The following is a 25,023-nucleotide window of genomic DNA, read 5'->3' on the forward strand; positions in this document are numbered from 1 at the left end:
TCTACCTCCTGTGTGACCCTTCCTCAGAAACACTCAAGGCTGTGACCACTCTTACCAAACACATCATAAAGTATCACAGCAGTGGTGACCCTCGCATAGAGTAGTGTCAATTATGAAACACGGGTGTGACTGAGAGTTCAAGCTTGTAAACAGCACACATATAAAAGGTTAGCCATCCAAGGGCTCAGTCAGTTCCCCACACTCTGACAATATGTCCCTCCTGGGGAAGCTTCTCTGTCTGTGTCTGATAACTGTGTACGGGTGCAAGTGCCAGCAAATTGATAAGCAACATCAGGCCATATTTCTTGCAGGTCCCTTGACCAACGAACAGGTGAAAGGCCTCAATGGTAAACCTTCTGAAGGGGCACTGCTGGACTCCTTTGACTGCAGGCATCCCATACCTCCAGGTTCTAGACAGTACTTTGAGTACCTCCAGAGCAGAGGGGTGACCCACTTCAAAGTGCCGCTGTCATGGGCTCAGCTCCTACCTACAGGCCTCCCGGGGCAGCCCCAACAAGCTGTGGTCACCTGCTACCAGACCCTGCTGAAGCAGCTGGTGGAGGTGGGCCTTCAGCCTTTGGTAATCCTTCATGGATCCACTGTGCCAGAAGTTCTGAGATCAAAGTATGGAGGCTGGGAGAGCCAGGAGCTGGTCGAGATGTTTCAGAAGTATTCAGAGTTTGCACTTAGAGAGTTTGGAGAGCTGGCAGACTCCTGGGTGACACTGAGCCACCTGGAGGAGCTGAAGGATGCTGAGCTACAAAACGCACTCATTGCACACACCAGTGTCTACCGCCGTTACCACCAAGTGTTTCCCGGGAGAGGTAGGAGATCAATATTTCTTACTTCAATACTTTCAGCATACTCTGAACCTATGTTGGACTCATCTTGGATAAGACTAATGATTTATTGTATACAACATGTAGCTTTAGGGAGTAGAGAAATCTTTGAGTGTCTGTAATTAAGAAAAGATTATAAACTGCCTCTTGATTCCTCTCACAGCTCAACACTTATCTTTATTCTTTTTGTTACTGTTTTCCTTGCTTGTAACACACAGACTTATTGTCTGCATTGTGTATAGCACCAGCACTTTTATTGTCATTTATTGTCTTGCTGTGTTTTCATTGTGTTTATGTTTTCATGGTTTTATGGTTTTATGCTGTCTTGTTACAAAAAGAATTTACCCTTCCAGCACCATAAAGATCTGAACTGAACGCAACTGAAAAAAAAGATTGGTCAATCATTATTTAAAAACTGCAACACGTGATAAAAATCTTCTTGTACCTTTATTCTACCTTTAAATTTTCCCTATAAGTTGCTTGTATGATGTAGATATATTCTCTTTCTGGTTGCTCCAACACATCATTGCAGCTTTACAGTGAAATTTTTGAACTCAAGACATGTTTTGTATGGCTGCATCTAATGGAGATCTTACAATATGTCATACATTTGGAAACTTTGGGACCTTCATTTATAATAAAATTATGTTGATTTGAACAATCAATGCTGGATTAAAGAGATAATTGCCAGAATAAATTGCAAAATGTTTCTAAAAATACAACATATTGGCAGCAGCAAACATTCACAGATAGTTGGCCTTTTTCAGGTTTTATTGGGGAGACATTGAGAACAGAGCTTCTTTTTATTTTATGTATTTTTAAATATGGACACCAGTAAAGATTTCTAATCATGTCTCTTTAAATTATTTACTTTTTTACCTATAACCCCTATCAATGTATCAGAGGCAAAGTAGAGTTAAGTTTGCTTAATCATATGATATAATCTAATTTTGGCAGCTCTCTTTCTTATTCTCTTGTTGTGGTTGTCACCTTTTATAAAATGCACAATAATTACTGAATGGCTGTGCTTGATGAGATAAAGGTATCTGTTCACCACCTGTCAAAGGTCATGATAGGGGAATGGAGTAATGCAGGAGAAAGGAGCGTGTCCTCTCTCTGTCTAATAGGGGAGGAAAGGTGTAAATAAAGTGTGAATTCACATTATGTGTTTCAGTATCCATTGCGGTAAAGACCAGTGAAGTCCCAAACATCTGTGACACTCAACTTCTGGTAAGATCAGAACACAACCATGTTGTTTAAAGAATCATTATTTTAGTATTCTCCTAATAGATAAAGCTGTTTGATAAGCTGTTTGATAGTGTCTAAGGAATTGTAAAATGTTTTCCACATCCAGCAAAACTCTCACATTCATCTCTATTTCAGAAATATTTAGATTTCCTGTCTATTAAAATTCAATATGACTGCACCACTGAAGGAAACCTAGCTGAGGAACTTCAAAGTGTCATGGTATGTAGCATAAATAAATACTGCTATGAATAATAAATAGTGAGCTCTTGCTGTCCTAGTTAGGGAAATACTGGCTTACTTAATTATTAATTAATTACATGCACTTGTGTTGATTGTTTCTGCTTTCTTGTAGCAAAATTGTGAAGACAAACCCATTCTGTTTTATGAGGTGAACATCAAGGACTGTTCTCCTTATCAGTTCTTGTCTGATACCAAAATCTTAAAAGGTAATCTTTCATATTATGAATTAAGAGTTGCAACGTGAGATAAGTTAATTATTACACTTTAATAATTCACTATTAACAATACAACAAATCCTAATTAATGTGATTATTTGGTGGTCATTCAGACATTTATTTATTTAATAACTGGGATAGACTGCACCTCTGTATGTCTTTTAATGAAGAATAGCATCACAGATTCATATAATTGTATAAAATTGTAAGATACAAGCATGATATGACACATGATATTTATGATATATGTCCTTTATTATACTTTTACAGTGCTGAGCAATGACGGTCAAAATGTTCTTGGATTTGACATGGTGGATCTGTTAGGTCCATCCAACATTATCCCAAAGAGGTATTACTATTTATTAAAAAAAATGAATTGAAAAAATGAAGGATTTAATCAACAATATATCTTGACCCAATCTTGGTGTACATTTTTGATAATTACATTTTCAGATCTTGCAATTGTAAGGCATCACATGCAGTATTTGTGAAGCACACAGTTGCTCTCTTGGCAGGGCAGCAGTTTTGGTACCAGTGCGAACCCCTGCACTTCACTTGTGGGAAACAATAAGTTATGGAGCCAGTTAAAACCTTTAATTATTTATTCAGGAGATGGTTCGACTAATTTAGAACACAAACTGCACAAATTCCGCTCTGGCAATTCTGACAACAAATTAAAATTATGTTAAGTAAACACACTGCAAATAGGAAATGATTTCAAATTCACACACAACCAATGATTTGCAAAGTGAGAAATGGGGCAAGGAGTTACAATGGAAGGGGCACAGTGAAGACTGAAAATAGATATCATGTTTTGGTATACCCTGCACTACAATGTATTTGTATATTCATGTGTGTGTATATTGGAAGGGGAGTATGCTTAAAAATATTTTTATCCACAAAGGGGGGTTCTGCACATGCATTAAGGTTATATTTTGGCTGCTTTGTAGGTTCTTGGTTTCTCTTGAAGTACTCCAATTTAATTTTGTTTCTATCATCTTGCTCCTTTTATCTTCAGTCATTCATATCAAAGTGATACCACCTACAACAGAAAAAATATTCAAACATCATCATGTTCCATACCCTACTGCAAAACTTGGACTAATTTTGCCACCATGACCTCATCTGAACGAGACGCCTTCCTGAATGAGACATTTCCTGTTGACTTCCAATGGGCCACCTCCAGTGAGTCCTTCAAGGTTGAAGGCGGCTGGTCAGAGGGTGGGAAGGGAGAGACCATTTGGGACCATTTTGGTCATGAAAACAAGGTTTTTGATAATCAGACAGCTGATCTAGCTTGTGACAGTTACCACAAGGTGGAATACGATGTCTATCTGCTGCGAGGTCTTCATGTCAACACCTACCAGTTTTCCATCTCCTGGGCCCGTATTTTCCCCTCGGGCCACAGGGGCAGCCAATCAGAGAGAGGGGCCATCTACTACGACAAGCTGATCAATGCTCTCATTGAGTCGGGCATACAACCTGTTGTCACTCTCTACCACTGGGATCTACCACAGACACTCCAGGACCATGGTGGATGGACCAACACTTCCATCATTGAAGCCTTCAAGGACTATGCAGACTTCTGCTTCTCCAGGTTTGGAGACAGGGTCAAGAGCTGGAACACATTCAGTAGCCCCTGGGTGGTGAGCCATGCTGGGTATGGAACTGGTGAGCATCCCCCTGGTGTAAAGGACTATGTGGTTGCCTCCTATCGGGTGAGAGCAATATTTTTACTATACTGTAAATACACGCCGATACACTGTCATTCTGATACATTTACTTTAACTTTTATCTTGCCTCTACAGGTCACTCACAATATGCTCAAGTCCCATGCTGAGGCCTGGCATGTCTACAATAACAAGTACAGGACAAAACAAGGGGGGAAAGTGGGCATTGCATTAAATTCTGACTGGGCTGAGCCCATGGACCCCTCCAGACCTGAAGATAAAGCAGCTGCAGATCGCTACCTGCAGTTCATGCTGGGCTGGTTTGCACATCCCATATTTGTAGATGGAGATTATCCTGCAACACTAAAGACTCAGATTGAACAGAAAAAGAACAAGTGTCCCCACTCTGAGCCTGCCATCCTCCCTGTTTTCACTGCTGAAGAGAGCCAGAGGATACATGGAACAGCTGACTTCTTTGGATTAAACCACTATACCTCCCGGTTGGTCAGCAACAGTGATGGTACTTGCAGCCCTGGTCCTCAGGGGGTGGGTGACTTCCAGGCCCATGTGGACCCCTCATGGTCCTCTACAGCTTCTGACTGGATCTATTCTACACCTTGGGGACTGAGAAGGCTTCTAAACTACATTTCCACAGAGTACTTGAATGTTACCAAAGTGCCTATTTATATAACTGGGAATGGTATGCCGACAGAGTACAGTGGAGACACTCTCAATGACAAAAGCAGAATAGAGTACATGAGGAGTTACATCAATGAAGCACTGAAAGGTATGTTCTTCGGAGTAGTACATACTGAAATTACCATTATAATTTTATGTATTAGTATATTAGGTAAGAGTTTTGGCTTAAACATAAGTTATTTAAATTATGCAGTCTAGACCTGCTCTATGTGAAAAGTGCCCTGAGATGACTTTTGTTGTGATTTGGCGCTATATAAATAAAATTGAATTGAATTGAATTGAAATTAATAATTTTATAGTGCAGCAAATGGTTATTCTTGTTTATGTTAATGCAGCTTAAACCAGCTTGAGTATGCTTTTCTTTTATAATTTTAACTTTTTCAAAACTTGTCCTACAAAGCCATGTTAAATGAGATTTAGTTGCTGAATTTCTCTATTCTCTCAACAGCTATACATTTGGATGGAGTAAATGTGCAGCGATTTACTGTCCAGTCACTCATGGATGGTTTTGAAGGTCCACAAGGCTATAGTGAACGTTTTGGATTGCACCATGTCAACTTTGATTCACCGGACAGGCCCAGGACTCCAAAGCAGTCTGCCTACTTTTACTCCAAAGTTATTGAGAAAAATGGCTTTCCTTCCAAAAAACAGTATTTAAATACACAAGGACTGAAAAATACAAAGTCAAACAAGTTTTCTTCAATCCCACCTTCCACAGTCCCATCCCAAGCCAAAGATGTTTGGAGGAAATTCTCAAGCCAAACTAATTTTCAGAGAAAACTCTACCATTACGGCACTTTCCCACAAGGCTTCAGCTGGGGAGTATCATCTTCAGCTTACCAGATTGAAGGTGGCTGGAATGCTGATGGGAAAGGGCCTAGCATCTGGGATACATTCACCAATAAACCTGGCAGTATCCCTGCTAATGCCAATGGAAAAGTGGCCTGTGACAGCTACCACAGACTTGAAGAGGACCTCTACATGCTGCGAGCTCTGAGGGTGAAGTCGTACAGATTCTCTTTGTCCTGGTCCAGGATCTTTCCTGATGGTCAGCGTACTTCCCTGAACCAGAAAGGAGTTGATTATTACAACAGACTCATTGATGGCCTGTTGGCGTACAACATTACCCCCATGGTGACACTCTACCACTGGGACCTCCCTGAGGCTTTGCAAAACCTTGGTGGCTGGGACAATGTAGGCATGATTGACATTTTTAATGACTTTTGTGATTTCTGCTTTGCCACCTTTGGAGACAGAGTGAAATTTTGGATGACCTTCAACCAGCCTCACACGATTGCATGGTCAGGATATGGACTTGGACAGATTCCACCAAATGTTAAGAAGCCAGGAACTGCACCATACAAAGTGGCACACAACCTGATAAAAGCACACGCCAAAGCTTACCACACATATGATGATAAGTACCGCAAATCCCAAGGTGGTCTGCTATCCATTGCCCTCAATGCTGACTGGATTGAACCTATAGATGTCAATGTTCCCCGTGAAGTGTTGGCTGCTGATCGCGCTCTACAGTTCCAACTGGGTTGGTTTGCACACCCCATTTTCAAGAACGGTGACTATCCAGATGCAATGAAGTGGCAAGTTGGAAACAAGAGTGAACTCCAAGATCTTTCAGAGTCAAGACTACCTTCCTTTACTGAAGAAGAAAAGAGCTACATCAAGGGGACTGCTGACATGTTCTGTGTAAATCATTACACTACAAAGATTGCACGCCATCTTACAGCTCGGCTTTCCCCTCAGTCATATGAATATGATCAGGATTTGTCAGAAGCAGAGGAAGGTGATTCACCAACTACTGCTATCAGCAACCAGAGAGCTGTAGCATGGGGCTTGAGAAGACTCCTCAACTGGGTCAAGGAGGAGTATGGAGATCCAGAGATTTACATTACAGAGAATGGAGTAGCTACAAACACTGAGACCACAGTTGATGACACAGACAGAATATTTTACTACAAAACCTACGTTGATGAGGCTTTAAAGGGTGTGTGCTTCATTTATTGCAGTTCTATATCACAGCTAGATTCCCCAGTATAAAATACAAGCCACCTGTGTTTGTCAACAAATGTTTTTTCTTTATCGATAATTGTATTATTTTTATTTATTTTTTTTTTTTACAGCTCATGACCTTGATGGCGTGAAGGTGAAAGGATACATAGCAACATCTCTCATGGATTCTTTTGAGTGGCTTAATGGGTACAAAGTTGGATTTGGGCTGCACCACGTGGACTTCACTAACCCAAACCGGCCGAGGACACCCAAACGCTCAGCTCACTATTATTACCAAGTCATGAAGGACAATGGTTTCCCATTACCAGATGATGAGAAGATACTTTATGGACAGTTTCCCACAGGATTTAACTGGAGCACTGCCAGTGCCTCTTACCAGGTACATAAAGGCATGGTTTCCATAGTTCTTTTTCTACAATGGCTGAGAGCAATAAGGTGCACTGGCACTTCTTAGGTATGTTTGAGAAAAACAGAACACAAAATACTACCTGTCAACGTATCTGAGTTGTCTTTAAAACATTAAGGCTCATTCAAAGAAGCACTAGGTTCGATATGTCAGCAAGCTGTTTGAAAGACAGCAATCTTTGTTAAAGATTTTAGAAATTCCTCTGAGCAGCATAAGGTGAAAATATTCCATGGCTGTTTTTTTGTGTGCTGTTGTGGGATACACAGAAGCAGGAGAGTTTACCATGCCTAGTACTGTAAACAACTATTTTCTCATTTCAGATTGAAGGGAGCTGGAGAGCCCATGGAAAAGGACTCAGTATCTGGGACAAATTTGCCCATACTCCTTTAAGAGTGGGCAACAATGACAATGGCGATATTGCTTGTGATAGTTATAACAAGATTGATGAAGATGTGAAGGTATTGAAGAAGCTGAAGGTGACCCACTATCGTTTCTCCATATCCTGGCCCAGGGTGCTTCCTGATGGCACCAAAAGTCACATCAATGAGGCCGGACTGAACTACTACCATAGATTACTGGATGCTTTGTTAGCTGCTAATATTCAGCCCCAGGTAGGCAGTGTTGTCATTGTTATTGTCAAACATAAGGTGTCAGATATTTCACTTTATTTAAATTTTGTAACAAATGATGTGTGGATCAGATTCTTGTGTATATGTTGGTCAAGTGTAAAGTATTTTCATATTATACAGTATGCTGAAGCCCCCTTGTGTAGGATTTTTAATTTTCTGGCTTTGGCAGCTCCCAGTGGTAGTATCAGAAAAAGACAGTGTGGCAGACAGCAATGTGTGTTACTAAAAAATATTATTTCAAACCGCACTTTACCCCCAAGATGTACAGCACTGTAATACACATTTTCTCCTCTCCTTTATTTTTCAGGTGACCCTTTACCACTGGGACCTTCCCCTGGCTCTGCAAAAAGTGGGGGGCTGGGAGAATGAGACCATTGTCCAAAGATTCAGAGATTATGCTGATGTTTTATTCAGCCAATTTGGAAGCAGAGTAAAGTTCTGGATCACTCTGAATGAACCCTACATCGTGGCCAACCTTGGCTATGGATATGGTACCTTTGCTCCAGGTAATCAAACAACTCTCTCTTGAGATACTTCCAACTTTAACCAGCATTATTCTGCACAGTGAAGCTCAAACATCTAAATCCAAAAAAAAAAACAAAACACATTTTCAAGTGGAGGGGGGCTTTAATCACAAGACATACGATATGTATCTAATGGTTCTTAATATCCTATATTTTAAAAACTTGTACTATACTGTATGATGATGAATGTGCTTGACAGCACTGTTGATAACACCTCAAATGTTTCAGGCATTATAGGTAAGCAGTATATTGCAGCTCACAACCTGATCAAGGCCCATGCTGAGGCCTGGCACCTTTACAACGACAAATACCGTGCAACGCAGGGTGGCCTCATCTCCATTACCATCAATTCTGACTGGGCGGAGCCACAGAATCCATACAAGCAAGAGGATGTGGACGCAGCCGAGCGCTACTTGCAGGTAGATAAAAAGATGTCAACAATAAAACCACTTTGCACTGTATTTTTTTTTCACCTTCACACTTTACCATATGAGTAGGGCTTGAAACATCAGGAATAGTTCAGATAGTGGCAGTTATGCTGAAGTTCAGAAAAGCTTGCAGAAAAGTGGAGATTCAATTGTCTTTCAGTGAAACTTTCTAGGATGCATTCATCTGGTATCCAAAGCAGGTAAACAAATATGAATATAACAGCTATTTTGATTTATTCTGCAGTTCTTTATTGGCTGGTTTGCCCATCCTATCTTCAACGGTGATTACCCTGACGTAATGAAAACAATCATTCGTGAAAGAAGCCTTGCTGCAGGTCTCCCTGAATCAAGGTAAATGAAAAATAACTCATACTATCAAAAACATTGAAATCAGTTTGGTTTCATATACAATATAATTATGAAGTAGAGTTCCATTTGCTGTGAACTTGGTGTTGAAGCCTCAATCAATATATTGGTTCCTTCATCCTTTAGTTTTGTTTATGATTTAATTCAGTAAAACTAAAACTAATTGCTTGAAGAAGTATGTACTATAAGAGATGAATGATTATTATTAAGGACTGGGGGTACATACTCTACATATGTACTATATCTCTATCTTTTATGTTAATATAGAAATCCTGGATTGGGTTTTAAAAAAGACTCTTCCTTTCTTATCAAAGGCTTCCTGAGTTCACTCCTGAGGAAATCAAGAGGATCAAAGGGACTCATGATTACTTTGGCTTCAACCATTACACATCAGTTCTGGCATTCCCCGTTGATCTTGGAAATCAGCAGGATTATGAAGGTGACAGGTAGGCTTGAAATAAAATAAAATTTGATGGTTATGAATTAAACCCACAAATAGATACTTTGACTGTTGACTCCACATACTGTGCAGTGGATGCCAAAATATATATCACTTATTTGCATGTTAAAAAGGTTTGTTTGTCTTGGACAGTAAGAGCGTCAGCCAGAGTTACATGATAAACTGATTCAATCAAATATCCAGGGGCACTGGAAACAGCCGGGACCGCACCTGGATTGAATCTGGCTCCTTCTGGCTAAGGATCACTCCATTTGGATTTAGGAAAATCCTCAAGTTTATCAAGGATGAGTATGGAAACCCGCCCGTCTATGTTACAGAGAATGGGATCTCAGAACGAGGAGCTGCGGACTTGAATGACATCCACAGAACGCACTACTATGAGAACTACATTAACCAGGCCCTGAAAGGTACCACAGCCAATAAGAACAAAGTACTGGACAGATCCATGGACATTTTATTGCTTTTGACTGTGGAATTGAATTAAATTTCCTGTAGCTGATTTTGCATATCTGTAATTTAAATTTACAGGTCAATAAGAATGTAATACTTTGATATTTTTTATTATCATGAGCAACTAAGTAAATAATCCTCCTGCAGTCTTATTCAGTCAAAGTTTCTGAAGTACATGCATGTTAAATGTAGCCATTCCTGTTGATCTTTCAGCCCTTGTTCTGGATGGAGTTGATCTAAGAGGCTACACAGCCTGGTCATTAATGGACAACTTTGAGTGGGCTGCTGGCTACTCTGAGCGATTTGGACTTTTCTACGTGAACCGCTCCAACCCCACTCTTCCTCGCATCCCTAAAAACTCAGCTTCTCGCTATGCCTCCATCATTACCTGCAATGGCTTCCCAGACCCGGCCCTCGGGCCCCATGAGTGTTTGAAGCCTGAACCTGAAGGTAACATAATGCCGAGTCCACAAATTAAAAAAACAATGTAGAATTCAGCAAGTAGTGCTGCCTCTAGATTTGAATTCTGGGCACACTTGCAACAGCATGCAGGTCATGAAAACAAATCTAACTGATGCTAGATCCCATCCTACATGCAAAGTAATTAGTAAATAATGAAATTTTCCTTGTTTCTTTTCCCTCTCTTACATCAGCTACTAGTACCCCTACTGCGACCACAGAAGTGAACTCTGCAGGTACAACTGTCCCTATTCTGCCTCTGAACATAGTGGACTTCTTGGGTCTGGAGCTTTCACCTCACGACGCTGAGGTGGCACTTTATGTCATCTTTGTATTTCTTCTTGTTAGTGTACTAGGTATCATCTTTGTTGTATATTGGCTCCAGAAAGCAAAAAAGAAGTTAAAGAGCGCAGATGTGGATTCTGTTAAGATGGAGAGAATGTGAGGAAAGTTTTGAAAGGGATCAAGTACGATATAAATACAAAAGAAAGAAAGAAAGAAGTTTAAATGAGATTTTCAGTCTTTTATAAAGACACCTGAAGATAATTGTTAAAAACATAAAATACAATTAGAAATTGGTTTGTGAAATAATGCCATTAAAGACTGATTATTCTAATATAATTCAATGTTTAATTAATGAACTGCGGGTCATGATGTGGTTATAATTATCATGATTTGGTAAACCTGGTTTGAGAGCTCAGCACAGCTTTGTCTCCAAGGCAAAAATCAACATTTGCAGTCACTCAGTTACTCCAGTCTCTGTTTCATTTTAGCCACTTCTGCACCCTTTATGTCTTGCCATACTGAAAAGATCTGTAAATATTGGATTCATGGGTTTGCTACCCAGTTTTTGAATGTACTGTTGTGATAATTTCTGTTTCAGTGTTTCCAATATTTATTTTCAGAAATAAAAACTATACCTGAGTTTTTCAGATGCTTGTGTCAGTGTGAATGAATGACCTCTGGATGGCGCCAGCACATCATTTTCTAAGTGGACACTGGCCGTGATGCTGCTGTTGATATGTTGGTATGTTGGTATGGAGCAGTTTCACTTGTTAATTAGTAAAATTTAACTGAAGTTAAAGCTAAGTGTAAATTAGGGTTGATATTGAAAATGGTAAATCAAGAAAAACAAATGTGACATTCACTTTGAGCCACATGGTCTCCTTTGTTTTTCACACATGCATTTTGCTGTTTTTTATTACCATTTCAACCATCCAAGGTTCCGATAAGGAAAACATTTTATTGGAAGATTTGCTGAGCTCTGACGCTACAACCTGCTTCATGCTGATGCAATGCTTACAGAATTTCCCACTGGGACTAATAAAGCACTTTATGTACTGTATTTGACAGCATGCAGGTTCATCCTCAGTCTTAAGCTGCTGGGCAGTGAGTGGCTCAACTTTTAAATTTAAGTGCCTTGCTTGAAGGTACCTCAATAGGAATTCTAAAACGGGGCGTATTTTCTTTTACTTCCGTCATCCTTTTTCCTGGACTCTCCTGTGTACTCTGAAGATTTGAACCATAAACTCTCAGGACACAATCCCACATCTGTAAGATTTTTGGTTGGCAGTGGTCCATCAATGACCTCTGGCTAGAAAACCAACACAGCCTGAAGGAGCCAGTCAGACAAACCCCTGCATGTCCTCCCCACTCAATAACATGATCTACACAAACAGTTCTTCGCTGACAAGGGGCTCACAGGGTGAATGCGCATCTTCTCTGCACTCCTGCTAGGATACCTACGTCTGGTCTCCAGGGCGACCTGCTTTCTCAGCAGGATGTACGCATTAAGGCACGGTGGGTGTCTGTTCTGCATTGCTCTCACCTGCTTGCTCCTCAGCAGCTCTGATCAACAAGGGGTCTGTTCAATGTCTGAAACTCCAGAGTCTGTCAGGATGGGGTATGAGCCAGACTGGAAGAAAACATATTTGCTAATTGTTTCATTAAATTTTTTTAGGTCAAGTTGATTAACCTAAAGTTTGATGTCTTGCAGGTATATGTGTGCCCGCTGATCTGTGGGTTGTAAACACTCGAAGTTATTAAGACTGACAAACAATAAGTGTTATATCAAATCGAAAGAATTTCATACTGTGTGTGCATTAAATAAAACATGATGCACTGCATGAAGAGTATCATCTTCAGCTTCGATGCAACCATTAAAATGCAGTGAAAATCCAGTGCCAGCAGACTTTATTACAACTTAAACATTACAGTTTCCACTTGTGTGCACTAGCAATGGGAATAATACATAATACAAATACACATGAATACATAACAATGGCGTGACAATACAGATACAGTCTTTGCAGCCCCAACATCTATATTAAATCTTAAATGTGCAGCTGAAGAAGAAAAGAAGAAGACACATCTTGAGTCATGGGCTATATTTGCACACTTGATTGTGAAGTGCTTTCATTATAGTTCAGAGTCAACCATTAAGTGGCAAATAACTGCCAGGTGAAAATAATAAGTTGCTTATCTCTTTTCAGTCTGTTCAAATTAATCTAACAGAAGACTTAAAACATCAGTTTAACACAGTGCAATATTTCATTCAAGGTATCAATATATGTCAAGAAAAAAACATATTATTGTAGATTTCTCAACCAACTTTAATGGTGTACCCAAGTGTGTTTATGCAAATGTTTTTCACCAGTATATTTTAATATAGCTATGGATGTTTAGATTCAAATCTGACTGAAACAGCATACAAGCCATTTGCATTTTGAGTTTCATCTTATTTCACAGTAGACATCATTTTACGCCACTGGCCTCAAGACACTTGTTCGTCATCTGTGTCCATGACAACCTCATAGATATGCACAGACAAACAAACATATGAAACATACACATCTGCTGCTCTGCACAAGACACAACGTGTCTGCCTTGTGTGCCATTACCACAAAGATGAGACTTGATGTTCTGCTGTTGCTTTAATCAAATGCTTGCTGGGTGAAAGTCTCCCTTTTGTGTCATGGAGGCAGAGTGATGGTGATTGCAAACTGCTGCCTGCCATCTTTACTCTCTAGTAGGTTTTTATGAGCACAAGATGGAACAATAACCATACATCCTGACTGTGTCTGATGGGCACTTACATTTTACATTTAGATTTTGAGCTTTTTTTCTGACATTCTTATGCAGTGTGACATGAAACGGGTGCTTAAATTACACTTTAAAAAAAAAAAAAAAGCAAAGAGTTTTGAGTTTTTGTTTTCCACTCTTTGTTTCTTTCCAGGGAAAAGGTTGAGATCTTCCTAGTTGAAATACTAGACCAGGAAAACATTATTGTTAAAGAATCATGTGGGACGGGTTGCTGGAATTGGAGCCTAACCAAAATGGAGAGGGGATATTTTCATTCCAATAATAGCAATGTGATACTTTAAGAATGTTTCCAGCTGAGCCAAGGCTGTTGGAGCCAGCACCTTCTGCAACACAGATCTTAAGGTTATACCAGGCATCATTTTTTTTATGGTGCAACCTTTAAAAATACAGGAATATAAAATCGCTGGGAGAAGTTAATTCTCAACTATTACATCACATACAAAGCTGTGTCAATGAATTTACGAATACCTGTCTTCGGTTCTGTGAATAAAACATAAAAAAAGCCAGTTATTGGGTGACTGTGTTCCTGGCTTCAAAGTATACAGTATGCATGTTTTGACAGCTTGGTACCAGAGTGTCACTATGAATATGATGGCACTGCATGGCTGGAAAATTTGAGGTGTAAAAAAAAAAAAAAGTTGAAAAGTATTTGAAAACATAACATCTGCAAAGAATTAGACTAATAAATGGTTGTTAGGTGTTGTTGTGTCTGCTTCCCATGGCAACCTTAGATGTGGACATCCATGTTGGTGAACATGTTGCTGTGTGTTACGTATATGAGTCTAATTAGTGAAGCACATGCGCTCTGTCTCTCCCCCTCAAACACACACACACACACACACACACACACACACACACACACACACACACACACACACACACACACACACACACACACACAATTGTGTTTCCATCACTTCAGAGGACATTTCATTGGCTTACATTCATTTCCTGGAGACTTTCCATAACCACAACTTTCCTAACCCTAATCCTTATCCTAACATTAACCTAACCCTAAACTTAATCTAAAACCAAGTCTTCACCCCAAAATTAATGATTCATGTTATGGAGACTTGTATTTTGTCCCCAAAAGCGACATATAACTAGAGAGAGAGGAGAGAGGATATTACTCATGTCCCCACAACATGAGTAATATCTGGTGCACACACACACACACATACACACAAACCCATATGGTCTTTTAGCCAAAGTTGCAACTGGTTTCAACCATATGTTACACAATGAAACAGACTTGATTGGCAACAACTCTAATCATTGATGGATTGTCTGAGTTATTATTTCAGCTTGATATAATTGTAAACTGAATGTCTTCATATTTTGGATGGTTGATCCCACAAAACAAGCTACAGTTAATTATTATTATACTTGGCACATTAATCAATAATGAAAATAATCTTTTATTGGCAGCCATAGCTTCTTCATATTTTATTATTGCAAAACTCTGAATTTAAGCAATATTTCTGGCACAACTTCTTCAGAAAGACAACCAATCATATACAAACACACACTTGTCAGCCAGTGGGGTATTCACACACAGATGGGCTCAGTATATGGTTATGTGGTTTGAGGCCAATCAAATTCCCAGACTGGCAAAGAGGCAAGGAGTGTGTCCAGTAATGGACAGTACCAGTCAAAAGTTTGGACACGCTTTCTTATTCAAGTGAATGGGAAAGTGTGTCCAAACTTTTTACTGGTTCTGTAGGTCCATAAGCAGGAGAAATTCATCTATGAGGAGGTCCTCAAGTTTGTGTAGAGGAGGTCTTTACCCTAATGGTGCTTATTCAGTGTGGCATATTTAAAGGTAGTTTGCAAAATGCTATATATTCATTCAAGCTAAGAAAAAATACATTATAAAGAGCAAAGAGGTGCAAAGAGGAAATGTTAAAGAACAAATAAAAAAAAACACTATAATAACATCTCATTGATTGATGCCCCCTGGAAATAAAGTTTTGAGATAAAAAAAATTATGTTTCATGTCATTAAAATGTCATGTACATCATTCCTCTTAATGGACCTCCTACGTTACGGGGACAAAATGTTTCAGCTGTGAGGATGCTTACAAAAATAATGCTTTAAATTGTTTTCATTTGTAAATTAACTTCATACAAAGTTCTGTAGAGAGAAAAAAAACCTAAACGAAATCAATATTTGGTGTGACCATGTTTACCTTTAAAACAGCAGCAGTTCTTCTCAGTATACCAGCACACAGTTTTTCGAGGAACTTAGCAGGTTGGTTGTTCCTGCATCTTGGAGAACTTGCTACAGTTCTTCTGTGGATTTAAGCGTCTCAGCTGCTTCTGTCTCTTCATGTAATCCCAGACTGACTCCATGATGTTGTGATCAGGGCTCTGTAGGGGCCAAACCATCTGTTGCAGGGCTGCTTGTTCTTCTTGTTGCTGAAGATAGTCTTTTATAATTCTGACTGTATGTTTGGGGTTATTGTCATGCTGCAGAATACATTTGGGTCCGATCAGAAGCCTTGATGATGATTGTATTGCATCATGGATAAGAATCTAAACATCTAAAGTGCCTAAAACTTTTGTATAGTATTGTATGTATTTTTTCACATGGGCACTGTTTCATAACACTTTTATTGTACTGTTGTTCTTCATACTACAAGCGTTGTTGAAGTCTTGACCCTTTCAAAAGTTTTTTAAAAAGCCTATGAACTTGTCTATGAAAATGGAATACTCTCAGTTTAGGATGTAAAGACATCTGTCATCCTGACGTGAATTGTTCAGCCACTAAATCAAACTGGAAAAACTATGCACATTATAGTCAACACTGCTTAACTCAAGTCTGCCGTAAAACTACTAAAGACAAGCTTTAGTTTGGATAAGGAAATAAGGAAATCAGGTAATAGGCTGGTGTTAAGCTTGAAGTGTGCAGCACTTGTTTTAAAGCCAGTTAGAGACCACTGCTGTGTTAGGAGTGAAATCTCCTGTTTGAAATCACCCTATGTTTTTATTGAGATCATTATCACAAATATTGCCTTTGACAGAATCAATTTCCTTGTTTTGTGCTCTGTGGAGCCATATCAGCTAAATGTTGCATTCTTCCTTTGCGATCCCACTTTACAGGTCCCTGCATGAAATAAAGCAGGAATGGAAACTGGAGCAGGAAATTGAAAAGAGGGGTCCTGTTGTGTTGTGGAGACTGCTGTGCCTACTGCTATTTCCTCTGAACATGCCAGTCTCCACACACATACCAGATGTATGTGTGTCCTGTCTAATAATCCTCAATGTCCTTGAGGGACAATTCTGGTCAGACTTGTAATGCAATATTACCCATAGGACTGTTGCTGTTTCAAAGATCAATTACATTTTATTGTTGAGGCACTAACGTGGCAATAGTATGCCATTTGGCATCCCCAGTTTGTCTTGGCTCATTCTTCATGCAGCCTTGTTGGCCGCAGCACTTCAAAGGACATGCAGCATGATGGCACACAACAGCTGGCATACAGCTTGGTGTTTCACTGCGGTTTACAGGCTGCTCACCAATGTTTGCCGAGTGCCAAAGCCAGATTAAAACACCAGAGTCTCTGCAGATTATAACACTTGATTTTCAGAAGTGAAAAGAGAAATATGAGTCACCACAGTCTGCTTTTGTTACTACATTTTACTTTTTTGTTGGGGTTTTTATTCTACTTCTGATTTATTTTGGTAGTATACAGAGGGAGACAGACATGATATGAAAGGGAGATTGATACAGGCAACAGATGAGAGTAGACATAAAGAAGATGCATCATGATAATTTGTTTTTGTTTTGTTTTTTTCTAAAGCTGAAAAACTGAAAAGAGATGTACATGACAACTGTCTGGCCATTGTGTAACAGTATGTGACATCTGTAACTGTATATTTCTGACAAGATCATTGCAAAGTCATTGTGTGCCTCCGCTCGCAGAATGTCTTTGAACAAGTTAGTCTGGCAGGTTGCACTGTTTGAAAACCCTAATTAGGTCTGGTTGTCTGGTTTGCCTCTGGTCTCCGGGAAACAATTAGCTGCAGCCCCACCATGACAGGATGCGGGCTCACTCACCCTGCTGAGTAGAACATGTGCTACTGTCTGCTCACTCTGGAAAAACAAACAAACAAACAAACAAACAAACAAACAAACAAACAAACACTAAGGAACTTTCAGGATCATCGGAGCTCTTCTGCACCTTAAGTGGGATAAAGATGCACACTGTAGCAACTCTGTGTTTCTTTTCTTCTTTTCTTTCAGTATCACAGTTGTGATTTTGTACTGTAGAGAACTTTGTTTAATTCAAATTGACCATATAAAAAGTTTCTGGAAGTCTTCTGCAACTTTCCGTGTAAGCGTCTCTACTAATTGGTGGGAAGAGTTTGAAAGTTTTGCAGTGAAATGCTGAGAGATGATGCTACGTGGCATGTGATTATGTGTCATCAAAGAGACGATAGAGGTGACTTGCTGAAGCTAATCTAAAGATGATTCTTGGACTTTCTTAATAGTGGATTTGTTCTTAAAACATATATACATAAAAATATGAACCATAAGGCAGAATGATTTAATTTTTTTCTTGGCAGAGACACTTCCATCACAAATGATTTTGTGGGAAAAGCTCTGTTCTCTGAAGATGCTCTCAAAGAATCGGAGCAGCCACAAGGATTCTGCTGGGAGAATAAACACATATAGCACATAAACACATCTTATTGTTGATTTAAAATGAGTTAGATGAGAATATCACCAGAATAGGGAGACTTGTCACGTTATAAAGACCGCCTTGTACACCTTTGTGACTAACGATGTGATGTTTCAAGTCAGCTGGTAGCCAAACAGCTGATGAATGAGCCACTAATGGCAAAGCATAAATGATGCAGCTCCTGCTAATCAGCTGATGCAAGTGTGACTTCAGTGCTCTGCCTGAACGAATGCAACGCTCCATTTAATCAAACTTATGTACTCCAGAGTCAGTAAACAAATTTGACTATGTTCAAAAACTAATTATTAGATATAGGACAACATTTCTAATGACTTACATTGCTTAATAATTATTTATGCAAAAAGTAGACCAGATTTTAGTGTCTACAGAAAAGGAAACTAAAATTGTCACACACGCAGCACGTCTTTCTGGTTCTTCCTCCATGACCACTGACATTAAATCACATCTTAAGGGAAAGTAAAACCTGATTTCACAGACAGTTTTCATTTTAGGGCTGCCAGTTGAATCCAAATGAGTCACTGACTCATATGCACATGTGAGACACAGTCAAATGTCGTTAAACTGATTCAATGCTGGATTCGAGCACAAGTCAGGATGTGGTAACGTTTTCAATATTTAACCAAAAACAGGATCTTTCCCTAACCTTAACCAAAGTATTGTATGTATTAGTAGTTAAATCTGTGTGAGACAGGACCTGAATCCTGGGTCAAAGTCCTTTGTATGTGCTCCATATGACTTGTGTAATGTGGATGTAACACTTCCTGGATTGGACTAAGCAATGCCAGTGAATGTAACACAGGCAGCAAGTCTGTTTCCTCCAAATCATATATGGGCATACAATATTTTAAAAAGCAAATTAATAGTATATACTATATATAGTCTGAATGGAAACAAAGCAATCAGTCTCTATTCTTTGTTAAGAATTGCAGCCTGAATGTGATGACAGTCTGATAACCTGTACTTAAATGTCATCACAACAGCATGCCTGTAATGTAGCAGTAAAACCCAAGAAAGTGGCTCTATATTCAGACTGGAATCTCAACAACTATGGGATGGATTGCAATGAAATTTTGTACAAACATTCATGGTCCCCAGAGGATGAATCAAAACAACATTGATGATCCCCAGCCTTTTTGTCTAGCACCACCAACAGGTAAAAGCTTTCACTTATCATGTGAAATATTGTATATAAGAGACCTATATCAACGTCTACTTGATGGAATGAAACATTTATGCATCCCAGACGATCTTCTGGTTTTCCTCTAGCAGCATCAGGATATTCTCATCTGTGGTTTTGTGTATTGCAATGAAGTCTGGAACAGACATTTATCATGAGGTCAAAATTTTAATTTATCCAATACTTTGTTTTATGACCATTTACCTACAAAGCTATTCCCATCAGCCTTATCAATATACATTTTACTGTGTATTGGTAACTAGTGTGTTTAGTGCAATTGGCAAATGTTTGCCTGCTAACATAATAAATCAATCCAGTGAATGCGGTACATATTATACTTGTTGAAAATCAGAATGTTAGCATTGTCACTGAGAGTATTGTGAGCATATTAGCATGCTGATGCTATGCATTGCTGTGCCTACTCCCATTGTACAATCAGCCGTACCAAATTACCCACTGTGCGCTATCTGAAAACTTTACAATCAGAAAAATCTGGGAAAATGGGGAATGTAGGAATGACTCCTTATGATAATGGCAACACAGAGCTAACTACAGTAGATCAGCTGGACATATTCGACTAAACAGATTGCTTGAAAAGAAACTACCTGTTGTAGCATGGGGTTTAACCCCACTGTGAATAACTGGTTCTCTCCTTCATTGCTTTTCTCGATTTGAAAACACAATCAAAATGTTTCAAGGGGCTCTACATTAGAAGTGCTTTCAGGGAACAAAAAGAATAAATTAGCTTAAATGCACAGTGCAGGGTGAAACTCCCTGTGGGTGGTCACGGTTTGGCTCCTTCTGTGAACTCAAGTGAACACAACATGGTTCATGGCGAGGGGAATGGATTTATCAGGCTTGTAAAATTAATGTACATCTGTAAAGACAACCCATTTAAATGTGGGTGTGTAAATTTCTTTAGTAGGCCTATTATTGTCTTGATGGATGGCGGTTGCTAATGATTCAATAAAGATGGCAAGTAAGGAGTGGGAGCTGAAATGTGTGCCAATTTCTTTATTCAAAACCAATTGCTTCACTTTGAAATAACTTTGAAAAGCATATATGTGGTAAGTGTGTGCGGTACAGTGTGTGAGTGCCCACGTGTTGTATGTTCCATTTTTATTAGTGAACCTCTTACATGATTAGCAGTCGTGGAGAATCACCAGCTCTTGCGTTTAGATTACTTGAGTGGCTCTTATTCTCAAAGGTCAGGCCATAAGAGAATCAGACACTGATTTACAGCCAACAAGTGAAGGGTTGTTCCCAGCAACAAAACCAGCGCAATGTGACTTTTTATCCAGAGGGTTTAAGTGCACAGCCTGAGTTATGTAATACATGATAATCCACTGTTACCATAGTAATGCTGCTCACAACTGGCATGGAGATTGTTCTCTGTAAGTAAGCCCCAACGACTTTTATTTATTCAGTTTTACAACAGTATGCTGACATGAGCTAATCATAAAGCAGAACATGCAAAATAAAATAGCAATACCAGCAGTAACATATAAATAATAATAATAATGACATTAAGAAGGGACAAGGAAAAGAAAACAAAAGGAGAAACAATGACAATGAGGGGGGTAAAAGAGTCAGTGGTGTCAGACAGCAGCACACTGTGCAAGCAGGATTATGCAGCGGTCTCATCTCATATTATGTATGGGAAAGGAAGGAGCAGGCTCTGCCAGTAGGCTAGATCCTCTAATCTTTGTTAGGTGGAAAGTTAACCCTTTTGACATAATCAAAAAAAAAAGGGAGCCACATTTTCAGGAACTTATCAGATGAACCCTTTAAGGTAAGTTAGGGAAGTAAAGAATATCTGTAATCCAACGAAAGTGAGAGGGAGGATTTTTGGCCTTCCAATTAAGCATTTGTCTTGCCAGCAAGGTTACAAAAGCTATAGTGTGTTTCTTAGATGCAGACAGAGTGGGAGAGCAACAGATTTCCTCAAGCATGAGAGCTGCATTTTGTGTATCACACTGTCACAGCACTTTGACTCTGCTGGAAGTGTTCTCCACACCTCTTTCTTTCGGATGTTCCAGAAGAGAATTATTGTGCGGGCTAGTGATCAAGCATGAAGTCAGGAGCATAGTCTGTGAAGCTTTTGACTTGAGGCTTAGCCATACAAAATGTACTGTATCACTTGTTTCAGGTTCTGTGTAGGTATTCAGAACCTGGAGGGGGCGGGAGGGGAAATACACCTAATCCACTGAAATAACACATTTTATCTTCTTATGTTGAACTCTTAAGCCAAATCTAATGAAAAGCACAAGAACAGATTGAAAAGTGAGAAGCAAACAGTTCCGGCTTTTGCTGTAAAGGTAGAAAGGATTTGCTAGATGTGCTATGAATTGAGCATCTGTGCAGCCAGCAAAGACAGGGTCAACATCAGTGCTCTGGGAGAGAGATATGACTTGGAATTGTAGAAGAGACATGACATTTGTGAAGCTTGTACTTAAGACTAAATTTACAGATTAGGTTTAAATTAAAAATTAAAATTAAATTAAAGCTATTTCAATATTCAGGAGAAAGATTAACTCACTGAAGATGTATACTGCATCGTGACAGAAAAAAAATAGTACCAATAACTAGTCGTGTCATGAATTAAAGCAAAGACTGCTGGTGGAGAAACAGAGTGTAAATTAAGGAGAGAAAGAAAGACATGTAATGTGTGCTTGTCTGTGGTCATGTCTCATGAATTGCATTGAAAAACTGAGAGGGAGAGAAAAAACAGAGAATGAAAAACAAGGAAATGCGCTCGGGGAACATACAGTTCAGTGGGGAGATGGCACATTCGCAGGCAGGCATGACAGCAGTCATCTGAGGGATCCTCAGTGTCAGGAGACCCACAAGGGATCACTGGAGCCATACACATCTGAACCACTGCCACCGTGCCTGGCTTGGCTTAACAGGATTGGCTGGTGTGTTGTGACTCGGATACCATTAATCCCTCTTATCCATTTACTGCACCTTAAACTGTGGAGGAAGGATCTACAGCAAGCTGATGCTATCCTCAGTTGGTTAAACCTGCAGCAGAGGAAAAACATCCGAAACCACTTACTCTATGTGCATTCCTTTAGAGTTTTGAATTACATTCCATAGCTCCATTTACTTGTGTTTTTCTGGTTAAATAATGGCTTTGTGGAATTGGTTGCAGGTGTTATGTGTCAGTCAGGTGTTAGCTGATATTTCTATTCTATTATATCCATCTTATTCCATGAAAATAACCTTGACATCTCTGAATCCCCTTGTTTCCTGATGTTTAAAAGGCATTTATTTCCCTCACTTGCAGTCAGTCCTTTGTTTTCCTTCTTGTTATATTCTATTCTCAGTTCAGGTCCTGTAAAAGCAAGCATTTAGTTACCTAGGACCCAACATTAATTACAGCTAAATGTAACAGCAACATGGCAGTATCTTTGGTTTCCTTATGTCACAATATTAAAATACAAGCCATTCATAAAACGTTGCTTTAAAGGAAGACACATTCATTCTAAACAAACTTGTTTTGGAGAAAATTATCCGGACTTAATACATGCCTTGGAAGTGTTGCAATCATAAACATGTGTTAAAGTCCATGATACATGAATATCTTTATGACTGCCTGCTTCTCATTGATAACATAACGATTGAACTATAGCCGCCAGTATGCTTTCATGCAGATCTGCGGCACCCACCTAGAGTCAGTCATCTTGCTTTTCACCATCTTAAATAAAAATCGCTTGAGTCTGAAAGAAAGTTGTCTCTGTATTAGACCAGTGGGGCAAATCAAAGAGCTAAGCATTCACGACAGAAAACCCTGGGCCTTAATCAAGTTAGCTGGATGCACAAACACACGCCCTGTTAGCCTTTTCCCTTCTTCAGTGGGTGGCTGAAATCTTGAAATTAAATAAGATAATGGAAAAGAGGAATGTTATTAGATTATTCCAAAAGGGTTACAAGTAAAACCCTGTTCTTTCGCAGCAGTTTATAGCAGTACCAGCAATTTCCTCTGTTTATCTTGTGTGTCACATTTACATGCCCTGGCACCTAACTCCACTCCTGTTCCCCACTTTGAATTGCATTAACCTATACAGTGTGTGAATGTGCCAACGTTAGCTTATCTCCTAAAAGATAATGCTGTGCTCTCTAGAGAAAGCTCTGCTATCATGGGTTTGAAAGAATTGATCTTCCCGTCATAACGTACAGGAAATCCATCCACTGCTGTCAAAGCAGTATTACAATGAAGGCATAAAGTGTGTATTTCCTGCAGATCTTGGATGACTCAGAAGATCAAACAGAATTACCAGTCGTGTTTGGAAGAAGCTAGATTTGATGAAGCAGGTGTTTTGAAAGGTCTGTATTGGCATTTCTGGAGGGCTGATGACAGTGATTGCATGTACAAGCTGCTCCTGTTAGCAGAGAGGAATTAGATGTGGCTTATTAGTATTTTGGTGAGATGAAGACAAAATGATTATTGTTTTTACTGACACAAAAAATAGAATAAAGCCACTGGCCGTTTATGATATTCTGGTCTGTCTGGTGTAGATTTCAGATCGATCTCTGTGTGGATTCTCTGAGTAGGGGCTGACCCCTAAAATTGTTTAGGATCCCTTATGTAACTCCACAGATAGAATTCAGCACAAACACTGACAGATAAGTTCAAAACTGTTGCTCTGTGTTGAGCAAATAAAACCCCAAATTATCATTAAATTACATGTATATCTTATCTGTCCTTGGCTTTCTTAAATCCCCACAATAAAGTCGCATGACAATTTGTTGTGATGCAATTATCCTTATATACTTTGACTTATTGGACACATTCAATAAAGAGGACTTTGTGTGCTCATGTCATATGCCATGAGATAAGGTCATGTTGTCGTGATCTGACGTGCATTGAGGTTGCTGTTTGTGATGTACTTACAGACCTCAGCTCAGCAGTTAAGAGGCCTTTCATTTCTCTCAAAGCTCAAGCAGTCCGTTCTTCAAGAACCAAAGGAGTGATGTACACTCACAGAGTAAGCAGTAATCCGTCTGCAATAGTTTATTCCTCACTTTATGTAGAAGTTTTAATTATCATTTGACATTAACTTAGGCTTAAGAGAGAATTTCATTTTTAATCAACTTCCTCTCAAATCTGCGAGTTACCACAAATACAAAACAAATTAAGAGTAAAAAAAAAGTTGGACGCATGTATGTCCATGTTGAGTTAACTTTATTGCAACAATGTTTTTAGGAACAAGCCTCGTTGAGCTCATAGTGCAGCAGGACTGACAGGACAACATAAAACCATCATATAAATAAAACATTAACTCTTAAGTTTAACTTTGTACAGTCTGGTCACAAACAGCCTAAAGATGCATTAGATTCTTGTTTCCATAAGGGTAGCCTTCACCATGGGCACC

The 25,023-nt window shown here is 39.3% G+C and overlaps 2 protein-coding genes across 2 annotated transcripts; both read left to right on the forward strand.

Annotated features, from left to right (window-relative positions):
- The first annotated feature begins 78 nt into the window (after positions 1-78).
- LOC137192511 (lactase/phlorizin hydrolase-like) lies at positions 79-2,818 on the forward strand. The gene is made up of 4 exons (XM_067603271.1): positions 79-824; positions 2,014-2,069; positions 2,223-2,306; positions 2,813-2,818. The coding sequence occupies exons 1-4, from the start codon at positions 212-214 to the stop codon at positions 2,816-2,818; spliced, it is 759 nt and encodes a 252-aa protein (XP_067459372.1). The 5' UTR covers positions 79-211.
- Positions 2,453-11,593, forward strand: LOC137192421 (lactase/phlorizin hydrolase-like). The gene is made up of 14 exons (XM_067603110.1): positions 2,453-2,533; positions 2,813-2,891; positions 3,561-4,260; positions 4,351-4,999; positions 5,360-6,913; positions 7,050-7,318; positions 7,666-7,956; positions 8,282-8,480; positions 8,727-8,917; positions 9,171-9,277; positions 9,607-9,738; positions 9,936-10,159; positions 10,416-10,652; positions 10,856-11,593. Exons 2-14 carry the CDS (start codon positions 2,851-2,853, stop codon positions 11,104-11,106), a joined length of 4,845 nt encoding a protein of 1,614 aa, XP_067459211.1. The 5' UTR covers positions 2,453-2,533; positions 2,813-2,850; the 3' UTR covers positions 11,107-11,593.
- Positions 11,594-25,023: the final 13,430 nt, after the last annotated feature.

The sequence above is a fragment of the Thunnus thynnus genome, chromosome 11 (genome assembly GCF_963924715.1).
Source record: "Thunnus thynnus chromosome 11, fThuThy2.1, whole genome shotgun sequence".
Classification (NCBI taxonomy): Eukaryota; Metazoa; Chordata; class Actinopteri; order Scombriformes; family Scombridae; genus Thunnus; species Thunnus thynnus.

Excerpts from the sequence above, each read along its gene's own strand:
- LOC137192511 (XM_067603271.1), top strand. The coding sequence starts at position 212 with ATGTCCCTCCTGGGGAAGCTTCTCTGTCTGTGTCTGATAACTGTGTAC. Across the intron at positions 825-2,013 it reads CCAAGTGTTTCCCGGGAGAG|TATCCATTGCGGTAAAGACC; the intron begins GTAGGAGATCAA and ends TATGTGTTTCAG. Across the intron at positions 2,070-2,222 it reads TCTGTGACACTCAACTTCTG|AAATATTTAGATTTCCTGTC; the intron begins GTAAGATCAGAA and ends TCTCTATTTCAG.
- LOC137192421 (XM_067603110.1), top strand. The coding sequence starts at position 2,851 with ATGGTGGATCTGTTAGGTCCATCCAACATTATCCCAAAGAG. Across the intron at positions 8,918-9,170 it reads CAGCCGAGCGCTACTTGCAG|TTCTTTATTGGCTGGTTTGC; the intron begins GTAGATAAAAAG and ends TTTATTCTGCAG. Across the intron at positions 9,739-9,935 it reads CAGGATTATGAAGGTGACAG|GGGCACTGGAAACAGCCGGG; the intron begins GTAGGCTTGAAA and ends TCAAATATCCAG.